Source organism: Sorex fumeus, unplaced genomic scaffold (assembly GCF_029834395.1).
Source record: "Sorex fumeus unplaced genomic scaffold, SorFum_2.1 ptg000063l, whole genome shotgun sequence".
NCBI lineage: Eukaryota > Metazoa > Chordata > Mammalia > Eulipotyphla > Soricidae > Sorex > Sorex fumeus.
This window is the reverse complement of record NW_026606120.1, coordinates 11,537,988-11,548,622: the sequence shown is the minus strand read 5'-3', so window position 1 is coordinate 11,548,622 and position 10,635 is coordinate 11,537,988. Positions and strand designations below refer to the sequence as shown.

The 10,635-nt window shown below is 54.9% G+C and overlaps 1 protein-coding gene across 1 annotated transcript; it reads left to right on the top strand.

The window, feature by feature from the left end:
• The first annotated feature begins 534 nt into the window (after window positions 1-534).
• Window positions 535-6,703, top strand: LOC130036116 (histone H3.1-like). The gene is made up of 2 exons (XM_056128090.1): window positions 535-597; window positions 6,221-6,703. Exons 1-2 carry the CDS (start codon window positions 535-537, stop codon window positions 6,701-6,703), a joined length of 546 nt encoding a protein of 181 aa, XP_055984065.1.
• The last annotated feature ends 3,932 nt before the right edge of the window (window positions 6,704-10,635 follow it).

Genomic DNA, 10,635 nt, shown 5'->3' with positions numbered 1-10,635 from the left:
CCTTCCCTCCACCACTCTCCCCATTCCCCATTCAAGCCAAAGATATATCTATAATTCATTTTATATTGTTTGTTACAGTCAAATGGCTAAAGGAATTATTGAAAAATATTTCAGTAAAAGAAAATTTGTGAACATTGTTCTCTCTCTCACCAAGGGGTTAAGTCTTTGAGGATTCACTGAGCTGTTTGTTCGTTGCTGGCTGAGCTGCCTATGTCATTGTTTTTGTTTGTTGAGGTTAGCTGGCATCTAGGTTACTTACCCATCTAGTTTGTTCTGCTCCTACTGGAATTTCAGTCCCATGGAATTTGGGGATGTCCCATATGCGGGGGCTGCATATGCGGCCACACGGTCCAGAAACTTCAGGATCTTTAGAACTGGGATGAGTCAGTGGAGATTCTCAGTGACGCTGTGGGGTTAGGCAGCTCATGTGCTGTGGGGGAGGGGGTGCCGCTGCCAGAGGCTTGGCAAAGAGGAAATTAGGCTCGCCCCCTCCCTAAGGCACCCAGAATTTTCAGCTGGGGGACCGAGGTGTTCATGAACTTCAGCAGCTTGGCTTGCATCTCCTCGAAGGTTTTACTCATGAATCTGAAGAGCAAGGTCAGTGGGTGAGTGGACGTGGTGGCTTCTGGGGGCAGAAAGGTGGGGCTCCATTCAAATCTAATCAAAGCAATACATTTGCTTAGACTTCAAAAGCGAGAGGGATTCCGACTTTGAGAACATTCAGTGGCCGTCATTGCCTCTCCACAGGCACACACGCAGCTCTGAGGCTGGGACCTGAGTCTAGCCAGGGACCGGGAGTCACCAGAGATGTGACTAAGTCTTTTCTAACTTGTCCCACATACACACACATATGTACACAAACATACACACACTCACATAAATACATTCATATTTAACACACACATATGTAAATACACACAGTACACACACATACATCTCACACATACACATAAACACATAGTCTTACACACACATGTATTCACACAGACACTCTCACATACTAACACACACACTCACACATCCACACTCACACACACTCTCGCCCACTCATAGCCCAAACTCCCACCTTATCTGCAGTCTAGCACGATTTATCCTTGAATCCCATGATGGTATCGATTTGTTTTTGAAGACTAAGCAAACTGACATCATCATGAGGTTGACGTAAATATATATAACAAATTTAGAGTTGGTAAATAAATATTGAGGCAGTGATCAATTAGCAGATGTAAGGCAGGTCAAGGGGAACAGAGTATTCTAGTCCCTTTTGCCCAGAGAAATTATGGAAGACTTCCTGGAGGAGGGGGTGTGTGGGCTGGGCTGTGGGGAATGTGTGAGATCCATATGCTCAGGGGTGGGAAGGCTCCAATCACCAAGCAGAGGACGGAGTCTAAGGGAGGAGCAGGAGCGGAGAGGGAACTGTCAGGCTTGTTTGTCTGAATCCCGAGCCACAACTGATGTGCTGGAGCAAGACTGTGGGGGCAGGAGGGGTATGAGGTCAGGGGGTGGAGGAGGGCATGCACATGGAATGTCCGATTGAGTGGCCGTAGGAGTCCCAGGGACACTGGATACTGTCCAGCAGCTGGACTGTGAGTGAAGTGAGCATCTGTATGTGGATGGGGATGCGGGCAACCCCTCACAGAGGGGTGATGCTCAGCTGGAGGACAGAGCATCCCGTAAGCTGGGGTGAGGGGTAGCCGCTCCGTCTTCTTCCACTGTGGCCGCAAACCCGGACATGGGGCTGCACTTGGGGACTTGGGGGGTATTTGGTGAATGAATAAGTGTTTTCATTCTTTGTGTGTGTGTGTGTGTGTGTGTGTGTGTGTGTGTGTGTGTGCTTTTCTTCTTTCGGACTTCTAGGCTACACCTGCTGTGTTCAGGGAGGGAGAGAGGGAGGGAGGGAGGGACGAAAGAAGGGAGGGAGGGAGTCACCTTCAGCCTACAGTTCTGCCCTGGCCCGTTTCCATCACTCACAAAACTACTCACTTCAACATTTCTTGTGGGTGCTGTAAGTCTCCTTCTTCCTGTGGCCGCCTCCTGACCCCTGGGGCTGTCGTGTGGGGTCCCTTGTCTAGCCTGCATGCTCAGGTTCCTGACCCAGCACAGCCCAGAGTCTGGCTTCAGAGGACCCGCCTTGGGGCTGGAGCGATAGTACAGCGGGCAGGGTGTTTGCCTTGCACACAGGTGACCAGGGTTCGATTCCCAGCATCCCATATGGTCCCCTAAGCATCTCCAGGAGTAATTCCTGAGTGCAAACCGAGGAACAACCCCTCAGCATTGCTGGGTGTGGCTCAAAAAGCAAAAAAAAAAAAAAGAAAACAAAGGACCTGCCTTGATGCCATGAGCTGGAGGCGCTCATGTCCTCCTGATTCCCCCAGACTCAAAGCAAACCCGATTTCCCTCCTCGCTGAGCAGGGCTTGTGCCGAGGGTGCTGGACCCTGGGCAGCCCATGCTGTACTCAGCCACATGCAGGGTCCAGGTCTTCCCTGCCGTACCAGCTTCCCAGCCTGACTTGGGAACCTTGCAGCTGCCATGAGGAGCTGCCCATGACCCACATGACCTCTGTCTCCTCACCTTGGGAGATGGCTGCACCCCGGGAGCCTGCTGGGGTCCAGGCAGGGGTCTAGGTGGCGGCCCTGCCTCTGAGCACTCTGCACGCTGTGTGGATGATGAGGTCACCTCTGGCCAAAGGGTTCCATCCACGCCCTCCTTCCTTGAGTCCAAGCAACCCGTGATGCTGCCTCTGGGGAAGTGGGTTCAGCCAGAGCATGAAAACAACCTGCAGGATGTGAGCGAAGGAGCCCGGGGTGTCCTGAGGACACAGGGGCAGGGAGAGAGGCATCCTCTTTAGAAGCACATCAAACCTCTGCCCCCTGCCCCTCGGGAGCTGCGTGACCCCCAGCACCTCTCAGCCTCTTGGTGTCTGTTTCCTCCTGTGGTGTTGGGGAACAGTTTTCCCCCTAATGGTGCCCAGACATGTTGCAGGGAAAAGATGTGGGCCAAAGGATAACGGGCACAGGGAGAAACACCCTCTGGGATTAGCAGATGGCTGTTGACTTTATTGCCAAATACACACATATCTTATAGGGGGGGGGTCTCGGCTTAAGAGGATGGTCAAATCACAGAAAGTTTAGCATTATTGGTCTATCAACTCTCCAACTTAGCTTTGCCCCAGTCCAATTCCAATTATGTGTCTAGGGCTCACGTGACTAGGAGGTCAAGTGAGGTTCAGGGTCAAACACTTGGTTGGCACTGGCTGACACCCTATTCTTGCCAACTTTTCCCAGATACTCCCTCTTGCGAGGCTTTGCTTCAGGGCCGCTTTGCAAGGCAAGGTCAGGTCTAATCTATACCAGGGTCTGTCACCCTGCTCCACACTGTGGAAAGTCCTTGAGCCTTGGAAGGGGGTGCTGTCCTCCAAAACTGTGTTTTCACTCTTCTGCTGCAAGGTCAAACTAGGAGAGGAGGGAGTGGAGCACAGCGGGCTGGCCCGGGCTCACTCCTGGGCACCTTACAGTCCTTCCAAGCACTGCCAGGAGCGGCCTCTGAGCATGGCCATGTGTGGTACCAGACCTGAACGGAATGAAGAAATGCCGGTGGTCCTTTGAAATGATCCGGCGCCATGCGAGGCCCCACGGCCCTAGTCTCTGGGACCCCTCGGTGCCGAGGGTCGGAAAGCACTGCTGTATGGAGTCCGAGAGGAAGGTCAGAGATGTCAAGGCCCCTGGCTGGGACTCCCCTGCCTTTCCCAGGTCTCCTCCAGACCCCAGGCCTCTGATTCTCACCAAGCCAGCCCTCATGGGCCCCATTGGTGAATCCTGCCTCCCACTGCCCTGGGACCCCCATCTGTGTCTCGTCCCACTGCCCAAATCAGTTCTCTGCCGGCCTGTGCTCTCAGACACCCAAGTCTATTGAGTTTGGGTCCAGAATCAGCGTGGAGCTGTCCAAACACAGAACCAGAGCTGTGGGCAGGGGGTCCATCACTGAAGGCCTGGAGGAGCCACTGGCACTCAACGGGGAAATGCAACTGGTGGAGCTTCTCCCCAGCCACCTCAAAGGAGACCTCACGCCTGCAGTGCTCAGCTACACTTGGTTATCCTGGGGAGGGGGACGTCCTTCGCAGACAGACCCTGGGTTACCACAGGCATGCAGGAGGCTGGTGGGCATGGTCCGGGGCACAGAGGATCAGACCTAGGCTGGAGCTAGCCCAGACCGAGGACGACCCAGCCAGCGTGTCTAGCTCCATCTCTGCTCCGGGCCCATCTTGCAGTCCAGGTCAGGCAGGATGAGGGAGTTTGGGTTTCTGGGGCTTCCGTTGCATTGTTCTGGATTCAGCTGTATACTGTGGGTCATAGAACACTCTTTGGCCATGTGAAAAAAAAAATCCCAAGCATGCGTATATCCATGCATACACATATGCATACATGTGTACACACACATGCGTGCATACAGACACACATGCTTGCGTCCTCTAGTTAGAGAAGAGTCTTGAGTGCACAGGATCTAAGCTTGCAGGAAAGCTGCCGACGTCTCCCGTCTCCCTGAGTGTCTGCCCCTCCTGGTTCCCTACATGCCTGTCTCCCAGGGCCATCACCGTCTCCCTGACTCTACTGAGGCCATCACTGTGCTGCTCCCCCGAAGTCCCCTTTGTCTCTCCCAGGTGCCCCCCTATACCTCACTCCATCTGGGCACGTGGCCCCTGAGATAGCTCAGTCTGAGAATCTTTGCTTTCAAAACAGACCTCGTGGAATCTCATCCTGGAAAAACCTTCCTGGAGTTCCAGGCCCCAGGTTCTTCTGTGGCAGCACATGCGTCTCCCTGCCTCCTCCCTCAGGCGGGGTCCCTGACCAGGGCCAGCTGTTCGGGAGGCTCGTGAAATTGAAGGCCTGGAGGCCAGGGCCCACGATGCGATGGGATGATCCAAGCCGAGGACAGGAGAGGACAGACTCTAACCAGCAGGCCCCCGCTTGTCCCCACTCTCTTGCCCACCCACCTTCTCACGATGGAAAGTCCTGGAGAAATTCTCTCCGGCCTCCTGCTGACCTGTGGAGCATCGGGGTGTGGGAGTGTTGGAGTCCAACACCGGGCACAGACCAAGGGATGTGACCCGGCAGAGCCCAAGGTCCATTTCGCAGGGCTGCAAGGCACTGCATGAAGAGCCAACACTGACAATCAGTGACAACCAGAAAACTACACATTCATGTGAAGTCAAGAAAGCCCTGCCGAGCCCCGCTCACCACCCCGACCCGCAGTCAGAGCTGGCACTCGAAGGATAACCAAGAGCCGACTTGTGTTACAAGGCGCCATTCCGCTGCCAAGGTCGGTTTTTTTCCCTCATTTATAAACAGAAGCCACAGAAGGGGCTGGGTGGAGGTTGAGGGAAGGGGGGACAGGAAACAGTAGTGCTGAGCCCATGGAAGAAAGTGCATGTGTCAGGGTTCCAGGTCAGCGGGAGAGGCTGGGATCAGACGTCCCCTGCCTGTATCCCTGGAGCCCACTGTGATGGGGACCCGACTCACGGAACCTGTGAGTATAGCCATGCCTGGACGTTCTCTCGACTCAACTCCACTGTGTTTGCATCCCCTACTCCCTAAGCACCCCACCACCCAGGGCGGGCTCGGGAATGGACATGCAGCCCATCGAGGCAAACGGAGTTTGGGGCCAAGCTGGAGTCCATCCCCAGCATCTCACATGGTCTCCCGAGAACCTCCAGGAGTGATCCCTGAGCACAAAGCCAAGAGTAGCATTCTAGCACTGTGTCCTCCCATTGTTCATTGATTTGCTCGAGCAGACACCAGTAACATCTCCATTGTGAGACTTGTTACTGTTTTTGGCATATCGAATATGCCATGGGGAGCTTGCCAAGGCTCTGCCATGTGGGTGGGATACTCTTGGTAGTTTGTCGGGCTCTCCGAGAGGGATGGAGGAATCAAACCCGGGTCGGCCTCATGCAAGGCAAGTGCCCAACCTGCTGTACTATCGTTCCAGCCCAATAATAATAATAATAATAATAATAATAATGAGACTAGCACATAAAGTACATAGAGATCACCCCAAAAGCCTCCATCTCCCCTTCCGACCCCAGAGAGCCCAGCAAGCTACCGAGGTTATCCAGCCCACACGGCAGAGCCTGGCAAGCTGCCCGTGACTTACCAAATATGCCAATAACAGTAGCTAAAATGTTTCCCTAACCCTGAAGCAGTCTCCAGCTGAGTTGGGAAGAACGAGAGGGCTCGTACTAAGCAGGCGGTGCACAAGTCAACAGGCGGGAAGGCACCCCATAAGCAGCTGGCCACCAAGGCGGCCCACAAGAGCGCACCAGCCACAGGTGGCGTGAAGAAGCCGCACCGCTACCGGCCCGACACCATAGAGCTACTCGAGATTCACTGCTACCAGAAGTCCACCGAGCTGCTTATCCGCAAGCTGCTGTTCCAGCGACTGGTGCGTGAGATGACGCAGGACTTCAAGACCGACCTGCGCTCCCAGAGCTTGACCGTCACGGCACTGCCGGAGGCATGCAAGGTCTACCTGGTGGGGCTCTTCAAGGACACCAACTTCTGCTCATTCCCCACCAAGCACATCACCATTATGCCCAAGGACATCCAGTTGGCATCCGCAGAGAGAGGGCATAAAGTTTATGATGCTAAAATCTCAGGGCTGGGACAAATGGAAATGCTACTTATGCCCGCTCGAGTAAATCGATGATTAACGGGATGACAGTGACAGTGACAGTGACATAAAGTCATGGTGCTTTATCTTTAACGCTCCCCTTCAGCCTTGAATCCAGGGTCCAGGGCCAGGAGTGTCACAGTTTAAGAGGCTAAGCTGAGGCAGAGGGAAGGACAGTCACGTGGCTGGCCAGGGAGAAGTCTGGCCCAGGCTAGGCTGGGCGGGAGTGAGGTTGTTTGGTTTTGGATGCTTTCACAAGTCTGTGCTTGTTTTCCAGATGCTTCCCTCCACTGCCCCCAGTGACGGACACAACTTGGGGAGAAGAGATGCCTGTTGCTATGGGGAGCAAACACTCCGTAAACATCACCCCCACGTGTGCCTCCAAGTGTTTGGCTTGTGGAGTCCCAACCGGGCGGAGGCCTGGACTCCGAGGTCAGCGGAAGGCATGCATGGTGGGCACCTTCGCTGAAGGGATCTGAGGGGATGGTTCGGGCCAAGGCCACAGGTCAGGACGAGGGTCACAGCTGGCCAGCCAGGTGCAGGGGATAGCACTCTGGAGCCTCACTGAGTCATCCTCGGAGCCCCCATCCATACCCCGGCCCTGTGCCACGCTCCAACCTGGAGCTGAGAGGTCAAAGGGCAGGAGTCCAGATGCCACCCTGTGTCTGCAGCCACTCGGGTGCTCGCCAGGGGGCGGCTGTGAAGGTGGGGTCCAGGCTCCCCAGAGGACCCGCCAGTGAAGGGCAGGGCCAGGCGGGGCCCAAAGGTGGTTCAGGATGCGAAAGTGAACATGGACATAGACTGAACATGGGGCTTGGATTTGGCGTGGATGTAGACACGGACATGAATGTGGACATAGATGTAGATGTGGATTTGGATTTAGACATAGGCTGAACACGGGATGTGGGCATGGCTATAGATGTGGACCTGAGTATGAATATAGAGAGGGATGTGGGCACGGACATAGACGTGATTTAGATAGGGCCAGGATGTGGCTGTGGATGTGGGTATGGAGTTAAGTATGGCCAGGAAGAGGGCATGGATGGGCATTTAGAGATAGCCAGGACATAGGTTTAGATCTAACCAGGATGTGGATGAGAGCATGGACATGAATTTAGAATTTAGAATAGAACCAAGATGTGGATGTCACTGTCACTGTCACTGTCCTCCTGTTGTTCATTGATTTGCTCGAGCGGGCCCAGTAATGTCTCCATTGTGACAATTGTTACTATGTTTGGCATATCGAATACATCACGGGTACCTTTCCAGGCTTTGCCATGCAGGCGAGATACTCTCGGTAGCTTGCTGGGCTCTCCGAGAGGGGCGGAGGAATCAAACTTGGGTCGGCCATATTGGCTGCTTACAAGGCAAATGCTCTACCCACTGTGCTATCACTCCAGCGTGGATGTAGATTTAGAATATGACCAGGAAGTGGATGGGGACATGCATTTAGATACGGCCAGGACATGGATGTGACTTGGATTTAGATACGGCCAGGACGTGGGTGTGGACATGCATTTAGATATGGCCAGGACATGGGTGTGGATGTGGATTTAGATATAGTCAGGATACAATGTGGATGTGGACATAAGTTAGACATGCACAGGGCATGAATGTGGGTGTGGGTGTGGTTTAGATTTGGACACAGCTGTGGGCATGGAAATGGACATGGATGTGGACATGAATGGACATTAGTGGATTTAACCCTGACAACTGTACTATGGTACTTGCACGTTCACTGTTCTATGAACGAGGGCCTGAGGGACACCTTTGTCCCCCACCCCCGTCCACCTCCACCTTACTCCCCACTGCCCTGTGCCCTGAGTGTCCCCTGAGCCTTGTCCTCAGGCTTCTAGCTGGATTCAGTCCACAGGGGCCCAGGCAGGTGGACAGGGAGGGGTAAGGACCTCCTAAGCTCCTCTCTAGGGAACAGATCTCACCATCAGGTTCCCATCACACAGGCCCCTATGACCCCAGAGGTGGATGAATCTGTCTGGAGGCTCTGGGCTGCCCCTTCCACCGCGGGCTCCCTCGGCCCTGCACGCAGGCCTCTGCCCTGTGCAGGTTTGGATAAAGCCTGTGTCCAGCAAGGTGCCAGCAGAAATGGCTCAGCTACTCAGAGGCAGCTCCACGATCAAGTCAGACCCTGGAGATCTGGTCAGGCCGCCTGTGTCTCGCTATTGAAGTTCAGCGGTCAGAGACCTGCTCCGCTTGGACATCCGCAGGAGTGGCCCAGGTCAGTGCCTATGGTCCACAGTCCACAGGTGACTCTAGCCAGCAGAGGCCACTCACCAGGCCACATTCACAAGGGTCCAGAATGTTCTGGTTGTGGAGGTGGGGGCAAGAGAGTTCTGGCCAGACAGAGGCCCTACCCTGCTTCCGGGTGTCCTTGTGCGAAACTGTGTAGGAACTCAGGACCCCTCTGCCAGGCCAGCTGGATGGACCACCCCCAAAAATCACCCCCCAAATTTCCCCCCAAGTCAGCCCCCAAATCCCTGCAGAGCAAGGGATTCCCATTCTCTGGTCGGTGATGGTGCGTAAACTAGCACTGGGGGCCTCCACAGTGCCAGCCGCCTGTGTGTGTAGGGGGAAACTGAGTCTCCAAGGTTTTCTCCCAACCCCCGTCCGCAACTTTCTGTCCAGAGCTGCTCAGCACCTGTGGGGCTTCAGGCAGGAGGGGGCAGTGTCCACTGGGAAGCACCAGAGGTCAGGGTGTCCTCTCCACCCCAACACCCCAGGGCGGGCAGATGGCAGTGACTCATGGACCAGGCGCTGTTTTTGTTTTTCCTCTTTCTTAAACATCTCAACTATTGGTTATTTTATTACGGAGCCAGATTCGATTTCATCATTTTTGTTCTTTCTTGTAATTCAAAATCCGGTCGCTGTGGGAGCCCCGAGCTCCTCCTCAGCTGTCACCAAGGGGCCTGAATGATGGTCAGCCTGATTAGGGCTGACTGGCCTCCACAGCAGCTGCACCCTCCATCACGGTGTGGGCTTCCGGCTCAGGAAGCCTGCCCGGCCGGGTCCATGCTACTCCTGTCATCAAGCAGACTCCCTGGCCCCCCAAAATCCAGTCTTCTGGGGTCACAGACCGAGGAGACTTCCTGTACAGTCATGTCCAGCCACCTGGCACTGCTCTGTTCTCTCCTCTTCTTTTCTTGTGGTCCTGGAGATGCCCATGGGGGCTGAACACACGTGCTTGTCCTGCAGCTGGGGCCACTCTCGGGGGTGGTGACTGCTGGGTAATTCTCCAGCTTTCAGCCCAGGGGTGGTGACCCAGGGGTGGATCACTCTCCGACTTTCAAGCAGGCCCTCAGCCAGGGGGTGGGACCACTGAGTCACTCTCCGGCTTTCAGGTGGGTGCTCAACACCTGTCGCTCCCCTTGGCTCTGGCATCCTCCTCAGCTGGCCCTAGTACTCCTGGGCAACAGAGCGGTTGGAACTGGGCTGGCGTGTGTAGGACCTGCTGGGGCTGGAACTATCAGCCTCGGGCTTGTAAGCAGAAGCATCAACCTTGAGCCATCCGACCCCACTTCCTCAAGCAGTGCTCACAGCGTCCTGCTCACTCCCAGGGCTGTGGGGCCAAGCAGGTCTTCTAGCTGAGAGCTCAGGCTGGGGATGCTGGAGGTCGGGGAGGGGGGGAGCCCTGCACATCCACTCTGAGAACACGGGGATGCCAATGGGGAGGGGATGGGGGAGCCCTGTACATCCACCCTGGCCCCAGCTCACCCTCGCCAGCCCTCCTCTTCTCAGGAACCCAAACACACAGGCACGTTTTCCAAATTGTGCCTAAAACAAGAGAAACTTGACCCACCCATTTCCCTTTGTCACTTCTTTCCACTTTCTTTTCTGGTGTTGTAAGAAACGTGTGTGAGTGTATGTACGTGCAGGAGTGTGAATGTGTGTGCACATGTGCTTGTGTGTGAGTGTGTGTATATGTGTGTACAGGAGCTCAAGTGGCGCGATCG

Coding starts and splice junctions, on each gene's coding strand:
- LOC130036116 (XM_056128090.1), top strand. CDS start 535: ATGAACTTCAGCAGCTTGGCTTGCATCTCCTCGAAGGTTTTACTCATG. Junction 598..6,220: donor TCATGAATCTGAAGAGCAAG/GTCAGTGGGTGA, acceptor TGAGTTGGGAAG/AACGAGAGGGCTCGTACTAA.